Source organism: Marmota monax, unplaced genomic scaffold (assembly GCF_021218885.2).
Source record: "Marmota monax isolate L192 unplaced genomic scaffold, Marmota_monax_Labrador192_F-V1.1 WCK01_AAM20220418_F8-fsc00029, whole genome shotgun sequence".
NCBI lineage: Eukaryota > Metazoa > Chordata > Mammalia > Rodentia > Sciuridae > Marmota > Marmota monax.
In genome coordinates, this window is record NW_026693024.1 from 2,079,066 (window position 1) to 2,095,251 (window position 16,186).

The 16,186-nt window shown below is 36.4% G+C and overlaps 1 protein-coding gene across 2 annotated transcripts in view; it reads right to left on the reverse strand.

Annotated features, from left to right (window-relative positions):
- Positions 1-16,186, reverse strand: part of Gmds (GDP-mannose 4,6-dehydratase) — a 643,159-nt gene that overhangs the window by 347,644 nt on the left and 279,329 nt on the right. For both annotated transcript variants that reach the window (XM_046453468.2, XM_058582345.1), the window contains 2 exons: positions 6,480-6,672; positions 5,557-5,661 (listed from right to left, as the gene is read on the reverse strand). In XM_046453468.2, the coding sequence (XP_046309424.1) occupies positions 5,557-5,661; positions 6,480-6,672 (298 nt within the window). The remainder of the gene's footprint in view (positions 1-5,556; positions 5,662-6,479; positions 6,673-16,186) is intronic.

A 16,186-nucleotide genomic window follows, 5' to 3' on the forward strand; every position in this document is an offset into this window, starting at 1 on the left:
CTTGCAGAAATCTCAGTCACAGAAACCCAAGCCACTAATTCCATAATCACATTTAAAACTGAAAAATCACATTCAAAGAATAAGAATGCTCGATATTACACCTATTTACCCTTTAATCATGATGGCTTCAGTCATCAAAGTTAGGAAATTAAGTTTAACTTAATCATTTAAAAGATAGGTTATATCTATTTTTTCACTTCCCCTTTAATTATCATGTAAATTATTTTATTTATTTGGAAAAACTTTATTAATATGAGAACTTCATAAAGTTCACCAAAATCACATTCATTAAGCTAAAATATGCTAAGAATGGAGACACAATGAGCAAGTTGGTGACATTTATCTAAGTGACAAATAGTAGGTTTTTCTTTATCGGTACCCAGGACACTCAACCACTGAGCCATATCCCCAACCCTTTTTATCTTTTTTTAAATTTTGAGACAGGGTCTCACTAAGTTCTGGAAACTTACTAAGATACCAAGGCTGGCTTTGAATTGGCAATCCTCCTACCTCAGCCTCCAAGATGCTGGGATTATAGACATGCACTACACCTGGCTTTACTTTCTAATGTAATAAACAATCAAAACCATAAGTATTATTATTAGGTTCAGTAAATATTTTTATTTGTTTTTAATGTTTTAATTTGCAGAATAATTTTAAGAGTCTATTTTATTACCATAAAAAATATATTTCAAAAGTAATTCAAATATACTGTGAGCTATTTCAGAATAATTAAAAATCTTTTCATATTTTTCCCATGGCTTAACTTACATAATTGACACGATATCACAGTCTCAACTATTTAGCATTTTGGAGAAATTTAACCACAAAGACAAAACAGTTTTGGAATGTCAATTTCCTTACAGAAATTAGTTCACAATAAGAAACATGATCTTTTTTCCTACGTAGAGGGTATATAAATCTGTATTTCCACTAGGATGGAACATCCACATCTGTGGCCAATAGAACACTTGCTTTATATAAATGTAAATAGATGTGTGTATCTCCATACCTAGGTGATACAGAATTCCAACTTTGAAGAGACAATATGATAGAAAGAAGTCTTTCAGATATAGAATCAGTTTTGCATAATTTTTTCATGAAAAATCCTTTGAATTAATAAATAGTATATTCTTTATTTTAAAAAAAACTTAATGCTTATGAATAAGAGAACCTTGTTAATATCTATAAAGGTCAGTATGTAATACATAGTAATATTTACTCACAAAGCATACATTTGCAAGCCTTACAGAATATAGTTTTAAAATAATTTTAAGTATTATTCAGTTCCCTGTAGACTCTATTACTAATGTGTCTGCATCTTATGCAGAGTAAGCCTAAAGAGTGAATAGGCAGCTGACTTAGGGATACAGAGGTCAGTTCACTGGATCACTGGCTTTCTTACCTAGATCAATGATTCCAACTGTTCATTCCACACAAGTGCAAGGTGATCGCAATCATTTACAGATGCATTATAAAGTTCTCATAACACTGTAAATACACTTTAAAAGAATGTCTACATAAATAAAGTTTTTTAAAAAGAAAGAAAATACAGAAGGATGGGAATGGATAAAAGACATTAATTCTAAATAAAGTCTTAAATAAAAAGAAGAAAAAAGAAATAGAACCCCCAAAAGATTGGAATGGACAAGAGACTAAGAGAAAACGAGAAAATGTCAAAGCTAAGGACCTGGGGTTGCTGTGAAGAGCTAAGCTGCAGAACTCTAGTCAGGACTAGCTCCTTTGGCTCCATAACTCCCTGACAATTAGCTTTCCTTTAGAGCACGTGGCCACTCAAGTACAGCAGTGAAGGATATCAGAACCCCAACTGACCAAAATACTTCTGAAATTCAGCTGAAGGCTGTCCTTATTAACTCTTTGACTTTAACATTTGTTGGAAATCTATATAAAAGTCTACCTTACTTCTTTGGGAGAAACCCACAATAAACTTAACTGAAAGTTTCTTGGATGTTGAAGATCTATCTATGGCTGGGACAAGCAAATGTTTTCTTAAACACCCAGACAGTAAATATTTCAGGCTTTGCAGACTACAGGCATTGATGACATGTAAACGAATGAGCCTGTGTTCCAATAAAATTTTATCTACCAAAAAATAACTCAGTGGATTTAATTTGGCCTATAAGCCATAATTTGCCAATCTCTGGTCTAGAATATTTTATATTAAAAATACTTCCTGGGCTGGAATTGTGTCTCAGTGGTAGAGTGCTCCTGTACCATGTATGAGGCAATGGGTTAGATCCTCAGCACCACATAAGTGAAAAATAAAGATATTGTGTCCACCTAAAATTAAAAAATATATATATTAAAAAACACTTCCATGCTTTTTAAAGTCAGAAATTCTCAATGACCTTGTCAATTATTTTTCATTAGAGAAAATGTGTATGTGCCCCCCAAACAACATTAACTTGAGCTCTACTAATTGGGCATTTGTGATTCTACCTTTGAACAGACTGAGGTTTACCACCACTCTATCTTGCAAAAGCAGTGCTTATTCTCTGTGATAACAGAGCCTGAGAGGACTTGTGTATAAAAGCTCAAGAAAACAAACTCACTCACAAATCTCAAAGCAAGTTGTAGGTATACAAACTAAGATGATTAAAAACAAATTGTATCTGTTTATAAAGTGTTCAAACTTAATCATTATTTCAAAATAGTTTTTAGCTTTAACTAGTATATATCTCAAATCAGTACAATAATATTTCTTTAAAACTATCCTATAAATTTCTATTGTTCTCTCATTCGAACCACCTAGCTTTCAAGTCAGTGAAGTTTTAATGAAGCATAAGATACTCATTCATTTAAAAAGTTTCACTGAATGTTTATTAGCAGACAGACACTGCTTTAGAAGTTGGAGATTTAAGAATACAACACAGTCCTGCCACTAAGAGGTTCTCAGTCTGGCAAAGAAATCTCCTCAGAAAATAACAATGAATCTTCAAGAACAATCTTATTGTCAGGCTAATTGTTATTTTATTTTTATTTACTTATTTATTTTTGTGGTATTGGGAATGAATTCAGGAGTTCTGTACCACCGAACTTCATTCTGAGCCCTGCCTCCCTTTCATTAAATTTTGATAAAGAGCCACTGAGTTGTTGAGGTTCTCCCTAAGCTGCTGAGGCTGGCCTTCAAATTATGGTCTTCTTGCCTCAGCCTCTTTAAGTCCCTGGGACTAGGGTCCTGTGTTGGCCATTAGGTTAACTTTTCTTTTCTTTCTTTTTGGTACAAGGGATTGAATGCAGAAGTTCTTAACCACTGAGTCACCTCCCCAGCCCTTTTTATTTTCTGTTTTAAGTCAGGGTCTCACTAAGTTGCTTAGGATCTCACTAAGTTACTTAGGGTCTCCCTAAGCTGCTGAAGCTGGCCTTGAACTTGCAATCCTCTTGCCTTAGCCTTCAGAGTCATTAGGATTATAGGCAATTACCACTCCACCTAGCTTCCGATTAACTTTTAATATGAAAATTAATTTTTAAGTTCCAAGAAATGTTATAAGAAAGTAGATTAGCTGTTGCCTAGCACTGGGAGTTTGTGGAACACTGAAATAATTGTGAGTGGGTACCAGGCTTCTTTTAGAAGGCATGAAAATGTCCTAAATTTGAATGTAGTGGTGTTTGTAGTACTATCTGAATATAATAAAATTCATTTAAGTATAAAAAAAAGAAATGGTGTAAATATCAGGAATTAGATATTTTATCAAATTAAGCATTAACATCAGTTTCACATATAGCTTTATATTTCTGCATTATTTACTTATATAAATGGAGTAAAAACATGGAAAACACTGATTTCTAGATATGTAATAAAACAAATGGTGTGTGCTACAAAGTCAAGTTTTTAACAAACATTTAAGAGAAGCCCAAGTTGCAGAACAATACCTACAGGATAACTCCTCTTGGAAAGGACCGAAGAAACATGGAACATCTCTGAAGGACTGCTCACAGAGGTACTGGGGATGGTTATTCTTCTGCTCTCCTGACACCCTCACATGCTAAGCAAGAACTTTACCATCAAGTTACACTCCCAGCCCAAATGTACAAGTATTAGGCTTTCCTTATGAGATGCAAACAAAGAATAGGGGTGGGAGGTTATCTTCAAATTCATCTTTCTACTCTAAAACCTAAGAATGCTTTTTCCTCCCCTATCCTGATTTACAATTAGTCCCCCATCCACCTAGAAGGAAAAGTTAAAAAGGAGAATACAGAAACCCAAACAATGTGTATAAACATGATTGTGAGAAAAGAGGCAGAGATTATCATTCACTACACAGATTCCTTGAGCACCCCACATACCAGATGCTGTAGGTAAGAACAGCTAAGATCTCCCTTTTCCTTTTCCCCTTACTCACAACATCCAAAACCACAAATTAATTAAAGAAATGCTTCTGGCTGCTTAGGCAACACAAATGACAGGCTAGCATATTATGCTTTAACAGTCCATCATGGGGATTTTTAACTTAAGCAACTGTAAAATAAAAGTGTACTGACGCTAAAGATACTTTATAAACCTGTCACTTTAATCTTTCTTCATGACTTGATGGTTTAATTAGGTGGCTATACAATGCCATAAAGTTTCACTAAAAAAAATTATAAGCATTACTAGTTGCTGGATATGAAACAAATCATAACACTGGGCTTTTATTCTCAGACTATCAGACTAAATGATAGTGAAATTGAATAAAACTTCTTAGAAGTTTTATTAGATTAGATAGATATTTTTACTTTGTAAAGAGTGTCTTTGCTTGATTAGGATTTCTTGTGTTTCACTATATCAAGAAGTAAGATGGGAGTGCACAGCTTATTTAAAACCTAATGCTGGGAACAGAGAGCTTCCACAAAAACTATGACAAAAGGAAACAAGGTGATACAAACAAACAAGGTTTTCTGAAAGAAGAAACTGATGATGCTTCTAACTACAAGAACTGATTTCAAATTTCTTTAAAAATTTACTCTGACAGCATAGCCATTTCTGGGTGTCTATTTCATGAAATGTAAAAAACAAACCAAACCAAACCACTAAGTATCCAATTGTTTGAGTCTACTTGTGAACAGGAGTGACATCCAGAAAGAACCATTAGTTTACTCCTTTTTCCTTTGCATTCACATGGAAATTTTAGTTGGAAAACAAGCTTGATAAGACCTATTAATGAAAATGGTAAAACTGGAACCCTGCCCAGTTTTTAATGTTGAATTAAAAAAAGAAGACCCATAAACCTGATAAGAAAACAAGGTCAGATTTATACTTCTTCATTTATTACTTCTGACATTTCTTTTTTTTTTTTTAATATTTTTTTTTTAATTTTTAATATTTATTTTTTAGTTATCGGCGGATACAACATCTTCGTTTTGTATGTGGTGCTGAGGATCGAACCCGGGCCGCACGCATGCCAGGCGAGCCCGCTACCGCTTGAGCCACATCCCCAGCCCCTACTTCTGACATTTCTAATGGTTAAGTGTAAAATTTTTCACAGGGTACAGAACATATGAAAAGGTAATTGCTGCTAAAGTCTAAAATTCTCTTTTCAATTATTATTTACTGACCTCTTCTGGGACTCTCATGATTGAAGAGAATGCCATTCACTGCAAAGAGATTATATGCCTCCCGGAAGTTCACCACAATCCAATAAGCATACAATTTTGCTGCCCCTGTTGAATTAATTTTTTAAAAACAAATTAATATAAAAGACAAGGATTTTCACTTATCTTAAAGAACAAAAATTACAGTTTGTTTCAAAGTAGCAAAAAATGTGACTCAAAAGCCAAAAGAAAAAAAAATTCCTATGCCAGTTAATCAGGTTCACCAGGAAATATTTAATAATTTCCTACTTTTGTAATAGCCACAGTTTGTTCTTTCACCATCTAATTGTTTCAACTGTACTGTGTGCAACTGCGATATATCAAATTCTCCTTTCTAGGTAGTTTTTGTTTATTTGGTTTTAGGTTTAAAGAATTAGAAAGGAAAAAAATTGGGGATCTTAACATTTAGATGTTTTGAAATTTTATCACTAAAGTCTTTCATGAATAGTCTCTTTACAAATATATTAAATGTGATAGTAATATTTTTTCCCTAAGGGTTTGGGTTCAGGGGAAAACTTTTATGAGAGACATAAAAAACATGAAATCTTATCACTTCAGCACAATTTCAGAAGTTTAGAAAAAGAATAATGTTGGGTCTAATTTTTCTTTTAAAGTGATCTGTATAGAAGGGTTGAATGAACACAGATTGGTGAAGTGAGGTGGTAATTTTACCCCGAAGGCAATTGCAGCAAATACTTGTAGTTAGCAATGTATAAAGGTATGCTTCTCAACAAGTCTAGTCACTGTAGTCTATCTTAATGTTAATCTCACACCCAAATGACTTCAGCTGTGAGACATGAACAGAATGAAAGCAGAGCAGAAACACGCCCCCCACACCCACAGAGCTCGCCTTGCAGGCAGACAGCAGTGCACACATGGGTTCTCACCATAGGGCGACCGAGGATAGAATGGGGTAGTTTCCTTCTGGGGTATTTCTTGCACTTTCCCATAAAGCTCACTTGTTGAGGCCTGATAGAACTTCACAGAGTTGATAAGGCCACAGGTCTTAATTGCATCCAAAAGCCGCAAAGTGCCAATCCCATCAACATCTGCAGTATACTCAGCTAAGTCAAAAGAAATCTGGAAAGAGAGGGCAGAGATGTGGCCAAATCAGTGGGGTGAGGAAGACTACAGTTTCATACACTGTGAAGCATCATGTGCGTGAGGAAACACCATCGTTTTCAAACAGCATAGCAATAAGAGTGTGGATGTCCTCTACTTCTAATATCAAATGGCTGGAAAAATATTTTAATACCCACTCATTACCTATGGTAATGTGAAGAACAGTTTAACCACCCTTATATTAACATCCCATTCTAGGTTGAAGCCCTGGGGCACTACTTATCACAAGGCAAAGCTCTGCTCCTAGAAGATATTCCTTTAAAATTCAGTTTGGACTAATTTCTTGAGCATGGCTCATATTTTTCACATTTCTAATGAGTTCCAATTGATTATTTTGCACTGAGAAGATTGAGAACATGTGCTTTAGAATACAGTTGATTTTTAAATGGACTGTTTTGTTTTCTCTAAACTAAGAAGCAAGAATGACTTTGTAGTATTTTGCAAGCATATGTAATTTTTTTAACATTTCACTTCTTTTTTTAAAATTGCTTTTATTTTTTAAATACATGAAGCGGAATACACCACAATTCTTATTACACATATAGAACATAATTTTTCATATCTGTTTGTATATAAAGTATGTTCACACCAATTCATGTCTTCATACATGTACTTTGGATAATGATGTCCATCACATTCCATCATCATTGCTAACCCTCTGCACCCTCCCTTTCCCTCCTACCCCTCTGCCCTATCTAGAGTTCGTCTATTCCTCCCACGCTCCCTCTCCCTACCCCACTATGAGTCACCTTATATCAGAGAAAACATTTGGCATTTGTTTTGGGGGGACTGGCTAACTTCACTTAGCATTATCTTCTCCAACAGCATCCATTTACCTGCAAATGCCATGATTTTATTCTCTTTTATTGATTAGTAATATTCATTATGTATATATGTCACATTTATTTTTATTTTATTTTGTATCCATTAATCTACTGAAGGGCATCTAGGTTGATTCCACAGGTTAGCTATTGTGTGTGAATTGTGCTGCTATAAACATTGATGTGGCTGTGTCCCTGTAGTACGCTGTTTTTAAGTCCTCTGGAAATAGACAGAGGAGTGAGATAGCTGGGTCAAATGGTGGTTCCATTCCCAGTTTTCCAAGGAATCTCTATACTGCTTCCCATATTGGCTGCACCAATTTGCAATGCGTCCAGCAATGTATGAGTGTGCCTTTTTCCCCACATCCTTGCCAACACTTATTTTTGTTTGTCTTCATAATAGCTGCCATTCTGATTGGAGTGAGATGAAATCTTAGAGTGATTTTGATTTGCAATTCTCTAATATCTAGTGATGATGAACATTTTTCATATATTTGTTGATTGATTGTATATGTTTTTATTATAAGGCACAGTGCATTCAGCAATATACTAATATACATATGAATTGACTTCTTAGAGAATCTTGAGAATCTTTCAGTTCTTTACGTTTTTTAAAAATACATTTGATGGGCCAAGGACCTGAACAGACACTTCTCAGAGGAGGACATACAATCAATCAACAAGTACATGAAAAAATGCTCACCATCTCTAGCACTCAGAGAAATGCAAATCAAAACCACCCTAAGATACCATCTCACTCCAGTAAGATTGGCAGCCATTATGAAGTCAAACAACAACAAGTGCTGGCGAGGATGTGGGGAAAAAGGTACACTTGTACATTGCTGGTGGGACTGCAAATTGGTGCAGCCAATTTGGAAAGCAGTATGGAGATTTCTTGGAAAGCTGGGAATGGAGCCACCATTTGACCCAGCTATTCCCCTTCAAGGTCTATTCCCTAAAGACCTAAAAAGAGCATGCTACAGGGACACTGCTACATCGATGTTCATAGCAGCACAATTCACAATAGCAAGACTGTGGAACCAACCTAGATGCCCTTCAATAGACGAATGGATAAAAAAATGTGGCATTTATACACAATGGAGTATTACTCTGCATTAAAAAATGACAAAATCATAGAATTTGCAGGGAAATGGATGGCATTAGAGCAGATTATGCTAAGTGAAGCTAGCCAATCCCTAAAAAACAAATGCCAAATGTCTTCTTTGATATAAGGAGAGTAACTAAGAACAGAGTAGGGTCGAAGAGCATGAGAAGAAGATTAACATTAAACAGGGATGAGAGTTGGGAGGGAAAGGGAGAGAGAAGGGAAATTGCATGGAAATGGAAGGAGACCCTCAGGGTTATACAAAAGTACATACAAGAGGAAGTGAGGGGAAAGGGAAAAATAATACAAGGGGGACAAATGAATGACAGTAGAGGGGGCAGAGAGAGAAGAGGGGAGGGGAGGGGAGGGGAGGGGGGATAGTAGAGGATAGGAAAGGCAGCAGAACACAACAGACACTAGTATGGCAATATGTAAATCAATGGATGTGTAACTGATGTGATTCTGCAATCTGTATATGGGGTAAAAATGGGAGTTCATAACCCGCTTGAATCAAAGTGTGAAATATGATATATCAAGAACTATGTAATGTTTTGAACAACCAGCAATAAAAAATTTAAAAAAAAAAACAAATTAACCATTACAATAGTCAACACCATATTACTAACTGCACCATCACAAAAATAAAACTTTCTTCATTTGAAAAAAAAAAAATACATTTGACTGATACACTTTCTTAAGTCATCTCTACACTTAATAAACAAGTTAACCTAATATTAAATGTTCTAAAATAATAAGTCTTTGTCACTATTCACTGCTTTGTGAATGCCCTCAATCTTCACACTACGAAACTTCTCACTGAGGCCAATAGCACTTTTGTTTCTTGGTCCTGAGTGGCCCCTGAGCAGAAGCTGTGGCCTGAACACAGGATTACTTGGGCAACTGGGAAATTGCTCACTAGGGACTCAACCAAGTCTACTAAATTCATGTCATCTAGGCTTGTGAGCAAACCTCAGGTTGAAGCAAGAAAGAAAAGATATGTCTCACCCTAATCTTTCAAAGCCACAAAGGCAAATTGAAGGCCATTTTATTTTTTTTAAATAATAGTTTATTGAGACATAATTTACATACCATAAAACTCACCATTTTAAAGTTTATGGTTCAGTGGTTTTAGTATAATCGCAACATTATGCAATCATCATTACCATCTAATTCCAGAACATTTTCATCACACCAGAAAAGAAACTCTGTACCCAATAGCAATCACTACCCAGCCCTTAATTCCCACTCCAACCCAGACAGCCACTAATCTATTTTCTGTCTTTATAAAATGTCTCTAGCTACTGGGGACATTTCCTAAAAATGGAACCATACAATATGTGGGCTTTTGTGACTGGCTTCTTTAATGTAATGCTTTCATTTCTTTTGGAGATTCATTACACACACACACACACACACACACACACACGAATGAATGGAGTTGCCAGGCTGTTTTCCAAAGTGCCCACACCATTTCATTCTCACCAGTAGTGACTAAGGGTTCTAATTTCTCCACATCCTAACCAAAACTTGTTGTGGTTTGTCTTTTTGATTATAGTCATGCTAGTGGTTTAAAGTGGTATCTAATTGTGGTTTTGATATGCATTTTCCTGATGACTAATGATATTGAGCATCTTTTCATATGTTTATTGGCCATCTATATGCATTCTTTAAAAATGTGTATTTGAATCCTTTGCCCATTTTTAAATTGGGCCATTTGTCTTTTCATTATTGAGTGGATACAGGTCCCTTATCAGATATATAACTTGCAATCTTTTCCTCCCACTGTGAAGGTTGTCTATCCATTTTCTTAATGGTGGCCAGTGAAGCAAAAAAAAATATACTTTGTATTTCATCATTTATATTTTTGGTGTCATATTTACAAACACTTTGCTTAACTCAAGATCATGAAGATTTTACCTCTGTGTTTTATTCTCAATGTTTTATATTTCTGTCTCTCATATTTATTTCTACAATCTATTTGAGTGAAGTTTTGTATATGGTTTGGGGGTCCAATTCACTGTTTCTAGATGGATACCCAGTTGTCCCAGCACCATTTGTTGGAAAGGCTATTATTTCATGGTTGAATGGTCTAGATGATGGGCTGTTTTGTTCTCAGGAAAAGCAATGGCCCTATGTTGAAAGAACAGAGAACTGAGAAGACCTCAAGACTGGAGATATCAATAGCTACAAGAAAACAAGCCAGTTTTACTTAGGTCCATATGGGGCAGACATAACACACAATAGTTTCTGTGAATAGATTATTTAATCCTAAAAACAGATAAGCACTTGGGGCTGGGGATGTGGCTCAAGCGGTAGCGCGCTCGCCTGGCATGCGTGCAGCCCGGGTTCGACCCTCAGCACCACATACAAACAAAGATGTTGTGTCCGCCGAAAAAAAACTAAAAAAAAAAAAAGAATATTAAAAAAAAAAAAAAACAGATAAGCACTTAAAGTGGGACAAAGAAGTTATAGTAAGAGGTAGAGTAGCATATTTTACTCATGGTGAATGTGATCTATGTTGTATATATTACATATCTGCATGATATTCAGGGTAAAAAACATGTCCCATTAATCTTAGGAACTTAAGAAATTCATTATTCAGAGGACATACTCATAGCAAAGGATTTAAAGCAGTTAGGCTGAAGCTAGCAGATGAGGCAGAAGGTGGTATGGTGGGGGTAGCAGTCTGTCTACAAATTTTGACTACATCAAGAATACAGCATACATTACATAATCAAAATTTTGGAGGATAAGACTGACAAAAATCTAATAGTTTACAAAGTTTTTTTTAAAACATAAAGTATCAAATTGAGTAATTTCCTTTTTTAAAAAAAAATCAAAACAGTACTTTATAGTTTTATCAACTCCTAAAGGTTATGATCCTTAAAACTTTGAGAGCTCATGGAGTTACAGCCCACTGGCTGAATATGGCCAGCTGCCTATTGGGGAATTAAAAGTTTCATGAGATACAGCCACATTCAGTCCTTTACACATTTTCCATGGCTGTTTTGGTGGTATGACCACAGAGTTAAATAGCTGTTACCTAAAATTTGTATTTCTCACAAAACTGAAAATATTTATTATCTGGTCCTTAACATAAAGTGCTCTCCAATGCCTAAACTAAGTCAGTAATATCTGAGAGCCAAGTGGATTATTTAAAAATTTTATTATTAGTTTCTGTGTCCTCTCAGTGTAGATGCTCCCGACTTATGATGGGATTACATCCCAGTACACCATCTTAAGTTAAAAACACATTTAATACACTGAACACTCTGGCTGAGCTACACAGGACACTGTGGAGTGTGGGTTGTTTCCCCTGGTGACCATGTGGGGCTGACTGAGAGCTGTAGCCGATGCCACTGCCCAGCATGGAGAGAGGATGGGACCACATATCACTAGCCAGAGAAGAGATCCAAATTCAAAATTCAAAGTATCATTTCTACTGAATGTATAATGCTTTTGCACCACTAAAAAGTTGAAAAATCCTAAACTGGGGACCATCTGAGCCACAGGGTAATTATGGAGTATGTTTCTAGTTACAAAAAAAGAGCTGCATTTTTAGAGACATGAAAATTTAGTTAATAAAAAATATTTTAAAACATTGAGTATACATAAATTAATTAATGAAATATATTATTTAAATAAGTGCATTTAATAAATTGCTAATAAATTTATTTTTTAATGTTCACTGATGAAGAAATCAAGACTGATTTTAAAAAACAAACAAACAAAAAAAACCCATCAAAACCATTTTGGTTTTGGGTTTTTACCCCAGCCTACAAAATAATGCCTAATTCCCTTTCTAGAAATATCTTCTTCCCTTGGCTGCTGGGTCTTCACATTCTTCCAGGTGTCTTCCCCCTTCCTTGGAAGCAACTCTTCAGGCTCTGGTGCTGTCCCCATGGTACCCAACATCTCTGCTCCAGCAACAGGATTCAGTGTAGAGCCTTTTCTCTTTCTACCCACCTTCTCTATATGTGTCATAAAACCAAATTGCCATCTCAATATTGTTGTGCAGTTGGCTCCAAGGGCTCAACTCCCAGCCAACTCCCTGATCATTTGCCTTGTATATTCACAGAAAAAATTAGCTTTTCTCATCACTTCCAGACAAGCTCCCTCATGTAGATCACCATCACATTTAACAGCAACTAATACAACAACCTCCACCATTTCAATTACACCCCTCTACCTGGTCCCTCAAGTACTATTCTCTTTTCTCACTAGTGACCCAGCCTCTCTGGCTACCCAGTGTCCTCACAGTTGTGCCAGCTTTTTCCTGCCTTGAGCCCTTATCCTGGCTATCCCTGCACTGTACGCATGAGCTCTTCATTACCTCTTTTCCCCTCCTTCATGTCTGTTACTCCCTCTAGAACAACTCAATGCTTGTCACCTCTATCTGTCCAGGCCATTATCCTGCATAATTTCTTCATTGAACTCTTTTATTGTGGCAGAAATAGGGACCTCAAGAAGTACAACTGTGCTAAATTTTCATGTGGGACTCCACTTTGGAATCTAGTGTGAGGGAAATAGCTCCAGCCAAGAGGTGCCCAGTGAAAGTGGTTTACCAGATCTTCCTAAAGTTCCCTTGTACTTTCTCTTCACACAGAATACTTTTACTTCTAAACACCCATAAGAATATATATTTTTAAAATTCTGAAATCTACTAAAAGCAAAAGCTAAGGCAAACTAAAAGAAACACACACACACCAACTTCCAGGACCCTTATGCTCTCGACTGTAAATTTACTGGGGCAGGGGCCTTCACTATTATCTGTCAGGGATATTTCCTAGGATTGCACCAAGTCAAAAAGCATCTAAAATTTTTAAATGAAAAGACATTTGAAAAAAAGTTCTGTTTACATATAAATTAAATATGGTATACATTCATTCCACAAATGCTAATAAAATCATTGCCTTCTAAAGTATAAATGAATTGGGGAAATATATGAATAATAATTAAGTAACAAAAGAAATTCAAGCACAGTAAGAGAGAACTGCCTCACAAAGTGATGAATTGTTTGCAGGCTTTCAGCTGAAACAACACACAGAATGAAGGGAGGAATTTAAAGAAGGGAAAAATTACTTATAGCATACTTTGTTTGCCTCTCCAAACCCTTAAGGTTCCTTGGTACAGCCCCCTGGGGATTTGGCCTCCAGGCCTGATTTCCAACCTACCTCCATTCACACCAGCACTGCCTGAGGGCTTGGGCCTTTTGCTCCTCAGTCTGTTTGGGATATTTTGCCTACACTTCTCTTTCTTTCTCCAGAGTCCTTTCTGAAGCTGGCCACCTAGAACAAGTGCTTTCATCCCATTCTCCCCAGGCCAGTGCCACCTCACAGCACTCCCCACATTCCAGTACCCCTATCCTCCTGTGTCAGGCCAGCCTGTAAGCTCATTGCAGATAGGAGCTTTGCTTATTTCTTTCTTTTTCTTGTTTTTCCTACAACAAAGAAGAGTGTCTGTTGCAGAGAGAAGGTACTAGCGAATTTTATTTGAATGAAGCACTGAAGTACCTCATTACACAATAAGACAACAAATTTTACATATGGAGCAAATTACAATTTAAAATCTCAATGAATAAGCCATGTTTTCTGACTACAAATGTCATATCAGAAAAAGACTTGTCTGCAAAAGAACTAAATGTGGTAAAAGATAACCAGAGACCAGAAAAAGGCTTCCTCTAACATTTGATCTGAAGACACATGAGGAGGCTCAAGATACCCAGGAGCTGGAAATGCCTAAGACCACACAAGCAGCAGCACTGTTTACTGCTCCTCTGTGGGTGAAAGTTATTAATCAAAGAGAGCAACAATAAAACATTGCTTTCCATCCTGAATTAGTCTTTCCCTGTTAGCAGGAGTCCAGCAGAGCTGACAATTTACTTAGCAGCCGGGGCCAGATGCAATCTGTTTTTCCAATGCTGGGCAGAGTCAGGCAGGTGAGAGTCTAGCTTGGCAAGAAAGGAGGGCATCTAAAAAGGTGCTGCCTTACCACACGTGGGCAACAGGGCCTGAGTATAGAAAACACAAAGGTGAAAAGAAACAGAACCTCATCCTCCCTGCTGCCCTGCCTCTGCCTTCTGGGTACAGATGAGAAAGAGCTATCAAGAAGCTACAAAAAGATGTTACAGCAACTGACAGAGGCAGGGTGAGAGGGCTGCAGAGTGTGTGCACCCAGACAGACTTAAAGGAGAGTCAGATGACAAGGACAGATCAAAGATGGGCTCATGGAGGAGATGGCCACATGAGGAAGTAGAGATGTAGGGATGTGAGCTATTTTAATAGAGGGTGGGGGATCAACACGAGCAAAATGGGAAAAAATGCACTGGCCACTGTTCAGAAATAAAAAGTCCTGTATTTACATACATGAAAGCAGAGGCTATTCTGAAATAGTCTATCTCTGCAAATCCATAGTTTGTTCAGGGGCCTCTGTACCCAACATTGCCTCTGAAACAGAGGGTAGTGTCATTACTCTGAGTCTCATCTTTCAGTAGAGATTTCAAGCCTCCACTCCAGTGGCCCCCAGCCCAGCCCAAGTCTATTTAGTTCAGAAAGTATTATTCCTCACTCTATAAACCCAACTTTATAGGATTTTTTCATTACCTATTGCAATTATATTTTCGTTCAAAAACATTTATAATTACAGTTTGGAACATCAACCAATCATAAGGTTGTTACTCTACCAAAGTGATGAATTCCAGCCAGACTAAACACATGTGATATCTTCTTTGTCTTTATATGCTCAAAGGTAAATTAAGATGTACTTCCCATTAAGTATTTTGAAATACCCAAAGTAGAATAAGGGTTCTCATAGGGAAACAGAACTTCCATTATATAAGACAAGGTAACAACCCCAGAAGACACCATGCTTCAAGGACTCAAAGTCACACTGCAGTTGTCTGTTGGCCTGCTCCCCACACTGTGAGGCCAGAGTTTTACATCTTTTGTGCCTACTGCTCAGGATACAGGAGGACAAAAAATATTTGTTCAATGTTGAGTATTTATATGAGTTTCCATTCTTAGCCATAAAAGGGAATTGAAATTTTTAAGGACATAGGGTACTCTACTCTAAAACATTCCATAGATTTTTTTGTTTTGTTTTGTTTTTAAATAAGGGCTTAATTCCTGCTCCAGAAGGCCAACCTCACTGTAATACCTTACTTAAACTGTTGGCTTCTCTTATTTACTGATACCACAAAGAAGATTAGTGGCTCAAGAGCATTCATTGAGTTTATGACTCTTTATTTCTAAGATGCTGGGACTAGGTTTTTTTCTCCAATTCAGTGATAACTCTTTGGTCACAATTTCTTGCTACTTTTACATTTTCCAAGACTCTCTAGTCCCATTCCTTTAAATCTTTCCTAAAGTGTTTTCTCAAAACAAATATTAAGTTTGAAACAGATATTTAAAATTAAAAAATTATTTTCATTAATTTAAAACAAATATTAAACTAAATTCTCAGTTTTATAAAAAAAACTTAATGATACCTTGTGACTCCAATGGTCAGACATCTATTCTCTGTTCATTTCACATAGGTTCATCAGTTG